The 14,782-nt window shown below is 44.0% G+C and overlaps 1 protein-coding gene across 1 annotated transcript in view; it reads left to right on the top strand.

Annotated features, from left to right (window-relative positions):
• Window positions 1-14,782, top strand: part of BPHL (biphenyl hydrolase like) — a 33,666-nt gene that overhangs the window by 1,717 nt on the left and 17,167 nt on the right. The window contains exons 2-4 of the mRNA XM_069492894.1: window positions 3,994-4,097; window positions 6,784-6,950; window positions 8,264-8,417. Coding sequence (XP_069348995.1) covers window positions 3,994-4,097; window positions 6,784-6,950; window positions 8,264-8,417 — 425 coding nt within the window. The remainder of the gene's footprint in view (window positions 1-3,993; window positions 4,098-6,783; window positions 6,951-8,263; window positions 8,418-14,782) is intronic.

Genomic DNA, 14,782 nt, shown 5'->3' with positions numbered 1-14,782 from the left:
GCCTTGAAGAATTTTTGTGAGAGTTTGAAACACCAAATGTAAAAGGCCTGGGACATAATAAATACTAAGTTATTAGTGGGTACAATTGGAATATCTAAATAATGATACAATATATAAAAGATGTAAAAATCATAAAAATTCGTATAGATTTCAAGCCCTGGGGTTAGTTGATATTTTATTGTGGCTAATGACGACTTTGGAAAAAGAAACAAAAGAAATAGATGAATATATACTACTGTATGAGGACTTCCAAAATGAGGGTGTCTTATTAAGTAGCCCCATTTTTTATCTGTAAGCAAAGTGCTGAAGAGCTCAGGCTCTGGGGTCAGGCACTCAGATGCCCATCTTGGCTTTGCAGGTTACCAGCAGTGGGACTGGGGCAAATTACCTGATCCTCAGGCTCTTCAATGATAAAATTAGGTTAAGTATAATGTGCACCTCAGAGCAAAATGAGTGGGCTAGGTAAAGTTCTTAGAGTGCATGACACATAGTCGCAAAGGTTAGCTTTAGTTTAATTATTTGCCACACTGTTATATCCTTGCCTCTCCTAACAGTATACTCTGCCTCTTTGAGGGGAGCAGCTCAACCCCCTCACCACTGTTGTAAGGTAAATCTTTCCTTTTGCAAAATTGCCTGCTCAGCCTTTCAGAAAGAGGGAGTTTAGGATAAACACAAGGTAGGAAGGCATGGTTTAAAAGGGAGACAGGATTTTTTTTCCTCCGAGAAATTAACTCAGTCATTCTCAACCTTGGTTGCCTATTAGAATCTGGGTAATTTAAAAAATGTAGATGCCTGGCTCCCACCCCAGAAATTTTTGTTTTGAGACAGTATCTTGCTCTATCACCCTGGCTTAGAGTACAGTGGCATCATCCTAGCTCACTGCAACCTCACACTCCTAGGCTCAAGCAATCCTCCTGCCTCAGCCTCCCGAATAACTAGGACTACAGGCGCGTGCCACAATCCCCTGCTGATTTTTAAAAAAATTTTTTAGAGATGGGGTCTTGTTATGTTACCCAGGCTGGTCTCAGACTAATAGTCTCAAGCAATCCTCCCACCTCGACCTCACAAAGTACTGGGATTACAGGCATGAGCCATCACACCTGGCCCCTTTTTCTTACGTTTGAAATTGATTTGCTTTTGTTCATAAACAATCCTCTGTCCTTTTCCCCCTAATTGGAGATTCATGAAAGGTTTTTGGAAGCCTCTAAAAACCCCAGGACACGGGCTGATGTGATAGTGGCAGGTACTCTGGCGATGGATGAGGGGTATGCAGGATGTTGATGACAGAGCACCCAGGACATTCTCTTTCCCTCACCCTAGCTGCAAAGCCCTTCACAATTTGTCACCAGCCTTGGCTCATGCTCTGCCTTCACGCTCCTACTAGGGTGGACACTGGCTTGTCCCCACATACGGCTCTTGCTCCTGGGCCTGTGACCATGCTATTTCTTCTTCAAGAAATGCCCTCCCCACCATGTTGTTTTTTCAGAGTTTTACTCATCTTTGCAAGTTCACCTCAAATGCTACTTTTTCTGTCTTCTCAGATATCTCTACCCAGCCCTGATATGACCTCTCTGTCCTCTAAACCCACCTTCCAAGTCTTCTGCCTTTGTAAATACTTCCCCAACATTGAATTCCCATTAGGCTCAACTCTAAAGTACCTGGTTTTGTTTCGGTATTATTTTTAGGCAACCAAAAGAATATGGGATGGCAGTAATTAGAAAACAAATGCAGTTTGGAATGGGAAATCGAAACATAGATACAGCGAAGTGCAGAGGGAAGTCAGAGGGTTTTTGCAGAAGAGACTTGGGAACGATCATGGGAGCTGAAGGAAAGGCCTCTGTGAACTGGTGCCCTGGCGCTGGCTTAGAGAGTGCGAGGCAGCGACACCCAGTCCCAGAAGCGGACCAGCTTTGGATGGTGAGAAGGAGGGAGAGGGCTTCTCGTTACACCTGATAGCCTCATGGTGCAGAAGTCTTTTACAAGCCCATCCTCAGCACTTCGGGGAAGGGAGCCCCTAACAAATCTCTAACACACAAGGAGTAATACAGAAAAAGGATGATATCGTGCACATTCTTATTAACATGAGCCGGGTAAATGCTGGTCGTCTCTGTTGAGGGAATTGCCTCATTTTATTTAGTAAACACAGGAAATACTGTTAAGAACTTTCATTCCTTCCAGGTACCTCAAGCTCTTCCTTTCTTCAGTCATAACAGCCTCCCCCGAGGGTCTGCAGAGCAAATCCTCTGTCTTTATCTTCTCTCCTACTGGGCCGTGAACAAAGCAGACGCACCAACACGCAAACGTTTGCTGAAACGAGTCTTTCTCAGTAAAGTGCGTTTATCTGCCTCTGTCTTGATCCTCAGCTATCTAAAGCCATCTTAACCACAGAGATGAATTCCTCAGAGCAATAGGATGTTAATAATCAGCAAATTGGTGGTGTCAGTATTGCCATTGCTCTGTGGCTTTATTTATTGCTCCTCTAATTAGTGTTTCTATGGATAATGAGCTTACAGTTATGTCAGGCCTTATATTTTTCCAAAAATTGTGTGTTAAGATTGGATGTACCTGTATTCAACTCATTTGTTTCTGCATTTGTTTCTTTCTTACTTGAAGTTGGCTACTGAGATGAAACCGAAAGAGGAAACAGGACCTTGCTTTTTCAAAAGTGCTGCATTTCAGGAATCATTCTGACTAAGGAGAGAGGTAGGGTAGGGAGTATGTAAAAGAAAAAGGAGGCAGTGGTTGATTTAAGTTTATCAAGAATTCACTAGGAGGAGAGGAGCATCTCCTCCTAACACCTGCCTTGCATGCCGCCATATCCCTTCTGTGCGTCCCTCAGTCATCTGGTAAATTAGCAGAGAGGCTGCTGGGGCCTGGTGCAGTGGCCTTGCGTGTGCTCTGTTGTGCACAGCCCTGGACGCCTCTTCTAGAGCTGCCAAAGAGCAACTGAGGAAAGGTTAATCAGAACATACATGTCATTCTGGCAGGACACATCCTGGCGTTAGCTCTGCCCCAAGGCCATTGGTAGGAGGGAGGGCTTTTGAGATGGGGGCTTATGCTCGTGGCTATTTAACAGTCAACACAGAAATATTTCAACATCTTAGAAAATGGGTATGGCCATTTCAATGCAGATGGGCATTCCTGACTATAGCCCTCTTGCAGCTGGCCAGACCACATAAGAAGCTTTACCCCTCAAGCACTGCCTGAGATCCAATGGCCTTCCTTCCGGACCCCTAGGATCAGTCCCATCCTTTAGAATGCCATCAGGGATGCTGCAAGTCTGTACCTCCTCTAGGCCTGCTGAGGTGCCGGCAGGTGGCTCCAGGCTCTTGCTTCTGATGCCCACCCTTGTACCTCACTGTGAGGAGCCCCCATGCCAGCTGCACTTGGGTTCCCTCAGCTTCCAGCTCACTGGCACGTGCCACAGGCCTGTATGCCATTGCTTTCAGCAGGTCTCTCAGTGCTTTGTAGGGTGAGCCCCAGGCTGGGTGCTGTGGCATATTCAAGCATGAAGGCACAGTTCAGATCTGTAGTCTACTAAGGAAGACAGATTCATGTCACTGTTCAGAATTGGGAAACTGAGGCAATCCAAGAATCCGGAGAGGGATACTGGAGCTGACTCATGCATGTAAAAGAGTAGTTTTGCTACATTAATTTTGTACTCCTAAACAATTTTTCTTTTGGGGATGGGTTCTTTAGAAAACATTTTTATTTTTTAATTGACATAATTGTGCATATTCATAGGGTACATAGTGGTGTTTTGATACATGTAACACATAGTGATCAGATCAGTGTAATTAACATATCCATCATCGCAAACATTTATCATTTCTTTGTGTTGGGAATATTCAATATCCTTCTTCTAGCTATTTGAAACTTTATAAGACTGCTAACTATAGTCATCCTGCAGTGAACACTAGAACTTACTGCTTCTGTCTAGCTGTAATTTTGTCTCTTCCTCCCCGCTATGGGGATGGATGTTTTTTCTTCTAGCACCTCAGTAACCTCTGCCAAAGTGGCCGTGAATGGCGTTCACCTGCATTACCAGCAGACGGGAGAGGGAGAGCATGCAGTCCTGCTACTTCCTGGGATGTTGGGTCTGGATATTTTTTAATAGCTTTTACATGCTGTATCATCTATGATGCATTCAAAATACTGGTGCCAAATATTAATTTTAGTGCTTTGCTGAAATGTTTGAAGCAATATTTGCCACAATCAAACATAAGTGATTTAGAAAAGTAGATAACTTTCTGCTACATGTATTTTTTATTCCTTAAGTGCCCAGTTTTTCCCATGCAAGTACACTGTGAAACCACAGCTGCCCCCAATTTGGAGGGTGCCAGAGGTAAGGAAAGGGGTGTGGGAAGAAGGCTAGACAAAGGAAGAAGGCGAGTGGGTAACCAGCCGTCCCGGTTTGCCTTGCATCGAGGAATTTTCCAGGTGCTAAAACCAGTTTGGATTGATCACCCTGTTGTGCTTGATAATATGTTCAATTAATGTAAGAGTTAAGAAAAAAACATGAAGTCTTTTTGAAAATCAAAATTAGATCAGCAGATTACCCTCTATTAACATATGGGGCATAATAAAGCCCACTGAGTCTCAACCTCATTTTCAGAACGGTTGTTCAGATGTAGAAAGTTCAGGGGGAGTATTTCCAGTGATCTCAGGACATCCCAAGTTTGGTTTTAAGAGAGTTAGTATTGTTGCTTTATTTTTGATTTAGTTAAACCATTCCCATATATCAGTCATCCCTTGGTATTTGTGGGGGATTGGTTCTAGGACCCTGCGCAAATCCAAAAATCCACAGATGCTTAAGTTCCTGCTATAAAATGGCAAAGTATTTGCATAACCTATGCACATCCTCCTGTATACTTTAAATCATCTCTAGTTTATGGATACTACCTAATAAATGCTGTGTCAATAGTTGTTATGCTGTATTGTTTAGGGAATAATAACAAGGAAAAAACTACATGTTCAGTACAGACCCAACCATCCATATTTTTTAAAATGTCTTTTTAATCCGCAATTGTTTGAATCCACAGATGTGGAAACCATGGATGTGGAGGGCTGACTGTACTTATTTCCTTGTGATTTGCTTCTTTCTTCTAAAAGTAAAGTGCTAACGTCATTTCAAGTAGTGATGGTTCCACTTGACTGAGCCTCAGCTGATTGTGGTGCTACTGTAGCCAGCCAGGCCTCTGAGTCCAGATAGCGTTAGTCTGTCTCTTCCTTTTCCTAAAGCTGTTGTAGTGAAAGAGGACACTCACTCCAATGGCCAATGGAAGGCTAAAGTTAGCTGTAAAAATAATGAATAATTTCCCAGCTTAGCTTTCCATAATTTCAGTATTGCAGTCATTATCCAGACATAAAAACTTTTGCTAATTTAATTGTTGGTTATGTAAAACATTAACATGATTCCAGAATTAAAAGCTGGAACAGTGAGATTCTGTCTCCTGTCCTGTCCTCAGCATGCAGATCCCCTTCCGCAGGCTTCTCAGGTGTCGCAAAGCAGTGCCTATGCTCATCTCTTCCTTAAACAGTTTTTGAGGTTTTAGTATTCTTCAGCTGTATGCATGCATGTATGCCGGAAAGCAAACGTCTTACTGTTTATGAAATTGATCTTTTAGAAGGTTCCCTTTTTCTGTCTTCTCACCTTCTGCTCCACCTTCAGACCAGTTTCCCAGCAGAAGTCGCCTCAGGGATCGCAAGAGAAGCCCCTGGGTCACAGCAGTAGATGTAGGCTAGAGATCCGTGCATTTGTTTTTGACTTGGGTTTTCTGAATGATTTACCTCATCTTGAAAAAGATATACCTTGCCAGGAAGAATAGTGGGCCTTGATAATGTTAAATGATCCTGCACCATCTTGAAAGACATTTTCTAATACAGCTAGTTTATCAGGCAAAGTGGTCAGTATTCATTGGTGGCCCGAGCTATGAGTCCTCAGAAATCAGTGGGCTTTACAGATAAAGTGCTGACTTTCCCCTGGACTGGGCTGTCTCAGAGTGGTCCTACACGCTGTGTGCAGTGGCTGTGGGCACACCACACCTAGAGTGACCGTGTGGCGGGGCTGGGGACTGCTGGGCAAGTCCACCACAGGCTCAGGAATGTAGTTCTGCTTGTTAACGTAGGCTCTTTTGAACTGTTTTGATGAAGCAAACTTTTATATTTTGATTTCTTCCCTCCATGTCCTCCCCCCATTTCAGTGTTTTAGTTTAGTTTTCTGTTTTTTAATTATAACTACAAAATAAAATATTTAGAGCTATTCATGTTAGCTTAATTAAAAAAAAATCTGGAACTTTAGAATTCTGCTTTGAATAACTTGGACCAAATCTCATAAATTTTTTTATAGATAATATAGAGATGTCTTTCATTTGTAAGTCATTAAAAAAAAGAAAAAGTAACCCAGAAGCATATAATATGTATAATTTTATTTCTATATAGTTTCATTAGTTCTTTTTTTTTAAAAAAAAAGGAAGATTAAGTAAAGAGGTATTGAAAATACTGAAATAAAAGAGGACCAAAGAATCAAGCCCTCGGTCCTTCTCAAAATAGCCACCAGGGGGAGGTCGCAGGCTGATCCGAGCTCCTGCAGGAAAGGCAGTTGGCCTGAGCGCTGGCTTCAGTCCCTGGAAGACTCCTTTCCTGATCGCATTCCTGCCGGCGGCTGACTTTGAGTGGAAACTGGCTGCTTTGCTTTAAGATTGCTGTTGCTTCTGTTTTCACTGTAATCTGTTTGATACAAGGAAAGCATTTGCCTGGGGGTAACGGAGTGGCTGTTTTCAGGAAGTGGAGAGACTGATTTCGGACCCCAGCTCCAGAGCCTAAGTAAGAAGCTCTTCACAGTGGTCGCCTGGGATCCCCGAGGATATGGACACTCCAGACCCGCAGATCGAGATTTCCCAGTGGACTTTTTTGAAAGGGACGCAAAAGATGCTGTTGATTTGATGAAGGTGGGTCTCTTAGGGAGGCGCCCAGGGCAGGGAGGGTGGCTGGGCCTGTCTGCATTTATTTTGTTTTATTGTTCTTTCTTTCTACAAAGACAATACCATGGGATTCCTATAGAGAATTCAAAGAGTTCAAATAGATGTAAAGAAGAAAGTAGAAATAGCCCACAATCCAGCTATCTAGAGACGCCATTACCCAGACTGTAAGGCTCTGCCTTTCTGGCCAGGGTTGTGGTCATGTGACACCTGACGCTTTGCCAACTTACCATTTTCACTGAACAACTGGTCGAGCAGATACTTCCACGTCACTGAATACGCATCTTATTCCACCACATCAGTCCTACTCCATCAGGTGGATGTACTGTGTATTACTTCACCCATCCTCTGATGGTAGATAACTAATTTAATTTTTAAGTTGCCTTTTTTGTGATTATAAATAGCAGTGCAGTGAACATTCTGTTGTTCATGGCCATTTTAGTTTTCATTTTTTTTTGCTATTTTAAATATTGTTGTGAACATCCTGGACCAAGCTCCTAGCACACTTGTGGGAGAGTGTCATACGAATTTAGGAAGCGACTTGCTGGGTGAAGAAGATGCAAATGTTTATTTTATAAGATAATGCCAAATTATTATCCATAGTGGTTATACCAATTTATAGTCTTGGCAGCAAATACCACTAATATTTGTTAATTCTTTACCTCAAAATTTCCCAGCCATTCTATTCTTACTTCTAGGCAGTCTCTTGCAGATGTAATCTTTGTCCATTTCCTTAACAAACACATTTTCAGACCCTGTTTGGTTCACCTGAGGACTAACATAACCCCCCACCACACCTTTCTCTGACAGCCCAGTTCTGGCAATTCTACCCACAGGTGCGATCAGTGGCTTTACCAGATGCCACACTTCACTTCCTCCAGCAGATCTCAAGGTCCCCTCTCTGCTCTACAGAACTGTTCTCAAAGTCCTTGCTCAGGCATGTGCACGCTCGTGTACACACACACACACACACACACAATTTGTCGTATCTGAGTATAACTGATCTTTGTTGGTTCTCTAGTTCCTTGAGATTTATCTAACCAGAAGATGGAGTTCCCTCATAATTCAGACGCATACTATATACTTAGGTTTTTGTGACACTTATTTACACCAAAACTAATTGAGAAAAAACATTATGTCATCAAATGGTGGATGCTTGGATTTTTCTTTTACTACTAATTGATAGTCTGACCCCACACCTGTATTGATTCTGAACATTAGTGGCTCTTGCATTCTTTGAGCAGAGGAGCAGTAACCTGTGCATCTTGTTGTATTTGTCACAGACGCTGAAGTTTAAGAAGGTCTCCCTGCTGGGGTGGAGTGATGGCGGCATAACCGCACTCATAGCTGCCGCAAAATATCCCGCTTACATCCACAAGATGCTGATCTGGGGCGCCAACGCCTACGTCACTGCCGAGGACAGCGTGATTTATGAGGGTAGGTTCTGCCAGCCGGAGATGCCGTGACAATGGATGATTCTCTTCTCTCTCCCCTTCTCATCTCGTATTCTGAGATACGTTGACAAGTCATATCTGCTTGCAGTTCTCAACTGCAAGGTAGGAAGAATAATGAGTTCTTAGAAAAGTAATGCAGTTTAACCAGTCTGAGTTTTAAAGCTATTTCCAGGAATGAAACTTTCATGACTCAAGAAAAGGCTAGATAAAAGCAGCATTTCCATTTACTACTGCTGCTAGTGAACTTTAAGGAAGGGAGAGGTGATGTGCGGCATTATTAATAATTTCATTTAAAAGGGCGCATTGAATTCAAATATAAAACCTTATATTTTGATTAAAGAATTTCTGTGCTATTCAGATTTTTTAAGGTTGTCCTTCAGGCTTTTCTCTGAGGTTTTTAGATGCACTGAAAACTAAATCCAGCCTGCCACCTGCCTTGGTAAAGCCTGGGCACTAATCAAGGAGGCTAGTGCTGTGCATCACGGAGACCAAGCCTGGGTGTCCCCTCCGCTCCCAGCATCGCTGCCCAGGGCCTGTGCTGGTGGCCACTGCACGTGAGTGACTGTTGGCAGTCACCAGGCACCCAGTCATGGAACTTCAGTCAGCGACTCAGGAGTTGCTCAGCCTGTAGCAAGCTGCCCAGATTGAGACAACCAGGCTCTCCGGAGGGGAGAAGAGTGCACCAGGATCTGGGAGCTGCTGGGGCAAACAGTGAAGATTGACCTGGGCTACCCCAGTGCCACCACCTGCCAGCCTGGCCCACTGGGACCCTCCTTTTCAGTCCAGTAGCTTTCTGTCCCAAGTGTGATTCTAATGGACCACAGATGGCCCTTCCCAGGCAATTAGTGTGACACAAGTCAGGTGTTTCCCCCTCTATATAAGTATCTGCACAATGTCTTTGATTTTGTCCCTTCACCTACGTAGCCTAAGATATTTACTCTCTGGCCCTTTAGAGAAAAAGTGTGCAGACCCCTGCACTAGAATGTCACAAGTCTAGTCTTTTCCAGCTATTCTGCAGTTCACATGACTTTTGACTAAGCTACTAATGGCAGTGTTCTGTTGTAGAATCTTGGTTCTAACAGTCTGTTTTGTAAAGAAATAGGAAACGCTTAGATGGTGAGTCTGATGTAGTTACCATTGCTAATCTGTGTTCCTGCTTGGCTTCCTGTGTTCCCGCCTGGTGGCTGTCTCATGCAGAGTAAGCCATTCCACTCTGCTGCCTCTGCCTCTAGGAGACCAAGCCGGGTGTCCCCTCCGCTCCCAGCATTGCTGCCCATGGGCTGTGCTGGTGGCCACTGCATGTGAGTGGCTGTTGGCAGTCACCAGGCACCAGGGAGGGACTTGTGCTCTCCCTTTGGTTCTCCGCCCCCCCCCCCCCGCCCCCGTCCTGTGTCACTGATCCCTCCCTACCAGATCCTCACTCTCAGCCCACAAAGGTGGGCACGGTTCCTCCTCCAAAAAGTTGCCCCTCTTACCTGTAGTGAATGCCTTCCCATTCTCTGCCTTCCCCCACAAACTTATTGAAAGCTGTCTTCATTCTCTGCTTCTACATTGCTCTCCTCTCCTTCCTTCCTCAGTCCCTTCTGGCCCACCGCCCACTCTGTCCCCTTACAGCACACTCTGCTGAAACTGCTCTCACGGAAATAAGTATCAATATAATCTCCTTGTTGCCAAAGCCAATGGATATTTTTAAAGTTGCTTGTGTTTTCTTATTACCCTCTTAAAAGTCTGTTGGATCTGCAGTGATGTCCCCTCTTTTTTCCCCCAATATTGGTAATTTGTGTCAACTCTCTTTTGTTCCTGGTCAGTCTGGCTAGAAGATTATCAATTTCATTCACTTTTTCAAAGAACTGGATTTGGTTTTGTTGAATTATTTCTACTATTTTCTGTTTTTAATTTCATTATTTCTGTTCTTTTTAAATTTTTTTTCATTTTTAATTAGTATGGGTACATAATAGTTGTATATCTTTATAGGGTACATGTGATGTTTTGATACAGGCATACAATGTGAATTAATTAAATCAGGGTAAGTGAGGTATCATCACCTCAGGCATTTAACATTTCTTTGTTAGGAACATTCCAATTCCACTCTTTTACTTATTTTAAAGTATACCCTAACTTATTGTTGACTATAGTTGCTTTGTGGTGCTCTCAAATATTATTCATTCTACCTAACTATATAGTTGTACCCATTAACCATCCCCACGTTATACCTCCCTCTATACTCCCCTTCCCAGCCTCTGGTAACCGTCATTCTACTCTCTGTCTCCTTGAGCTCAATTGTTTTAATTTTTAGATTTCACATATGATTGGAAACATGCAAGGTTTGTCTTTTTTTGCTTGGCTTATTTCATTCAACATAATGTCCTCCAGTTCCATCCATGTTGTTGCAAATGGCAAGATTTTTCTTTTCCACAGCTATATAATATTCCATTGTGTATATGTACCATAGTTTCTTTATCCATTCATCTTTTGATGGACACTTAGGTTGATTTTATATCTTGGCTATTGTGGTTAATACTGCAATGAAAATGAGAGTGCAGATTCCTCTTCAATATACTGATTTAATCCCTTTGGATATATACCCAGCAGTGGGATTACTGGGTCATATGGTAGTTCTATTTTTAGTTTTTTGAAGAACTTCCGTACTGTTTTCCATGGTGGTGGCACTAATTTACATTCCCACCAACAGTGTACAGAGTCCCCGTCCTCCCATCCTCACCAGCATTCATTATTGCCTGTCTTTTTGATAAAAGCCATTTTAACTGGGGTGAGATGATATCTCATTATAGGTTTGATTTGCATTTCTCTGATGACTAAGAATGTTGAGCATTTTTCGTACACTTGTTGACCATTTGTGTGTCTTCTTTTGAGAAATGTCTGTTCAGATCCTTTGCCCATTTTTTAATCAAATTATTTGATTTTTTTCCTATTGAGTTGTTGAAGCTCTTTATATGCTTATATTCTAGTTATTAATCCTTTGTCAGATGGGTAATTTGCAGATATTTTCTCCCATTCTGGTGTCTCTTCACTTTCCTTTGCTGTGCAGAAGCTTTTTAGCTTGATGTGATCCCATTTGTCCAATTTTGCTTTGGCTGCCTGTGCTTTGGGGATATTACTCAAGAAGTACTTGTCCAGACCAATATTGTGAAGCATTTCCCCAGTGATTTCTTTTAGTAGTTTCATAGTTTCGGGTCTTAGATTTAAGTCATTAATCCATTTTTATTTGATTTTTGTATATGGAGAGAGATAAGGTTTTCCCAGCACCTCTTATTGAAGAGACTGTCCTTTCCCCACTGTATGTTCTTGGCACCTTTGTTGAATGTAAGTTCACTATAGATGTGTGGATTTATTTCTGGGTTCTCGATTCTGTTCCGTTAGTCTATGTGTCTGTTTTTATGCCAGTACCATGCTGTTTGGGTTATTATTTCTTGTCTTTATTATTGTCTTCCTTGCTTTGAGTTTTAATTTACTTCCTTTCCCGTACCCCCAGTCTCAAAGTAGAAGCTTAGCTTGTTGATTTGGGACCTCTTCTCCTTCCTAATATGAGCATTTAATGCTATAGATTTCCCTCTAAGCATTCTATGAATTTTCGTATGTTGTATTTTTATTCAGTTAAAAATATTTTCTAATATGTCTTCAGATTTCCTCTTTCACCCATGGTTATTTAGAAGTGTGTTATTTAATTTCAGATTATTTGAGGTTTCCAAGAAACCTTTCTGTTATTGGCATCTAGTTTAATCCCATTGGTTCAGAAAACACACATTGTATGATTTTAATTCTTTTGAATTTATTAAGGTATGTTTTATGCCCCAGAATGTGGTCTTCCTTGTTCTAAAACTGAACTCATTATTTCATGGTCCTTCCCACACCCCACCGTCACTGTCTCAGTTACGGCCCACAGTCTGCCGGGCGTCTAAGCCGGAGTCATCCCTCAGGGCCCAGTCCTCCTCTCCCTCTGCATTTAACTCTGGCCGCATGCTGTTGGCGCCACGTTCTTGCTGCCTCTCAAGTTACCCCCACCTCTGTCCTTCCCGTCATTTTCCTGGTTCAGGCCCTTGGCCTCTCAGGGTAGCTTTGTCCTCCAGTGGAGAGTTTCCTTTCCAAGGCAAAAATCTGATCCCTTAATTCTACTGCAGTACTTAAAACCCTTCAGTGACTTTAAGTCCAAGCAGCATGTCCGGCCTCGTCTCCCTTTCCCTTCATCCTTCTGGGGCATCTCCCACATGGGGTGAGTCGCCGTTCCTGAAACCAGCTTGCCCCTTCACGCCTGTTTGCCTTTGTTTCTGCTGACCTGCTGTGAGCACTGGCCTGCAGCGGCCCCCCACCAAGCAAGGCGTCTTCACCCCTGACCCAGCTCTGGGGCGCCTTGTCTGGGACAGCATCCCAAAGTGCCGAGACCCGATGGCGCTCACCCTTCTGGGCCCTGGGACTCTGTGCACATGCCCGCATCATGGCCCGTGGCCCTCGCCCTGTCATCTTCCTACTTTCGCGCCTCAGTCACTGCAGAGGGAACGCACTGTGTGCAACGGCGCTGACTTTGCTTCGTCTGTGAACACAGAACAAAACTCCCTCTCCGTCTCACGCCCCTCTTTACTGTCTGCCGTATCCCTGCTTCCCTTCGGGGTCATCGTTTCCATTCCCCTGTTCCCCAGTCTCTCCTAACTTGCGTCAAGGTGGCCCTGACCTACCAGGCAATAGAGACAGAGCCTTCGTGTCACCAACCCCCCCCCCCCCCGGACACGCTCCTGCCCTTTGTTCCCTGTCATTCTGCAGTGTTGGAGGGTATGCTCATGATGTGTCGTCGTAGCGTATTGGTTACACTCTCTTTCTGAAGCTTTCTCTGGCTTGAAGGTCTCGCCACCGTGTCCTCCCGACTTACCCCTTCTCTCTCCAGCTGTTCCCTGGCTGTGGCACGTGCCCACTTCCCTCTGTGGGCCGTGATGTTGGGGTCTTCCGGGCGCTGTCCTCGGTGTGCTGCTCTCAAAACCCGAGTAGCTGCACTCAGCCCCTGGCTTCACCTAACTCCCAAATCCCACATAGTCAACTTTTTTGTTTAATAAAGACCACCTCTCACTACATTGCCTTATTCAACTTTTTATTCAATTTTCTTATCTGGTTACCCTACCTTGAATTCAGTCTGTCTAAAATCGAACCCATAATCTTCCCTCTAGACCTGTTCCTCCTGCTAAATTCTTTATCTTGGTAAATGACACCCACTGGAATATGCTGTTTCTCCCACAGAAGGATATTTTTAATTACTATTTATTGTCTGCCATGAGCTCAAGTCTAACCATGCACCATCCTTGTAGGGTGGGTAGCTATTGCTCAGCCTGCTTCGCAGATAAGGAAACTGGGACTCAGGGGAGTGAGGACATTTGCCGCAGGGGCACGGCCGGGAGGGCGGGCTCAGGCCTGGCTCTGCACCATGCTGAGTGGTGACCTCCACACAGCCTCCTCCTGCCCGCTCCGCTCCTCCTCTTTGCTTTTTGTGGACCCAACTTGCCCTCCCTCCTCTCCACACTGCTGTGATGGCAATTTCATGGCATCTTACTTAAAAACCTTCAAGGACGCCCCACAGCTTTCCAGGTGAAGTTGAAGCGGCTCAGCTTTGTTCACCAAGCGGGTGGCCCAGGACTGCGCCTGTGCAGGCCACCTCCCCACGCTTTCGCCTCCAGTCCAGCCCTGTGAAACATTGTGCTCGCTTCCGGCAGCATGTGAGTGGCGAGCCGTGACTGTGCACTTGCCCTCCTGCTCCCTTCCTTGCTGGCTTCCGCTGCCCCAGACTGAGCTCAAGCACCGCATCTCGGAGGGAGCCGCCACCGCCACCGCTCCCTCCCCTCCGCCCCTTTGAGCTCGCAGAGCCATTCTGTGTAGGCAGTTTATTTCCACTGTTGCTATGGACGTTCTTGTACCTGCCTCCTGGGGCACAGGAGGAAGGGTGTCTCCAGGGTCCAAGCCCACAAGTGAAATTGCTGAGTGTTGTGGGCAGATACACCACATTACAAGTGACAAATTGTTTTCCAACAATAAATTTACACTTCCACCAGCAAGATATAAGATTCCTTATGTCTTCAATAAAAACTTGAAATTGTCAGACTGGCCAATTAGATGGATGTAAAATGTTATCTTATGGTGGTCTTAATTTGCATTTTCCTATTACTAATAAGATTGAAAATGTTTTTATGTGTTTATTCACCATTTGGGCTTCTTCCATGTTGTATCTATTCATATCTTTATTGATTTTTAAATTTTTATTAGGTAATATTTCATACATATAATACCATATGGCCAACAGGTATACAATATCAAGTGTAACAACAAAACAGGCCAGGTGCGGTGGCTCCC

Source organism: Eulemur rufifrons, chromosome 18 (genome assembly GCF_041146395.1).
Source record: "Eulemur rufifrons isolate Redbay chromosome 18, OSU_ERuf_1, whole genome shotgun sequence".
Classification (NCBI taxonomy): domain Eukaryota; kingdom Metazoa; phylum Chordata; class Mammalia; order Primates; family Lemuridae; genus Eulemur; species Eulemur rufifrons.
Note: the sequence above shows the minus strand (reverse complement) of the source record. Positions and strands in the feature narration are given on the sequence as shown.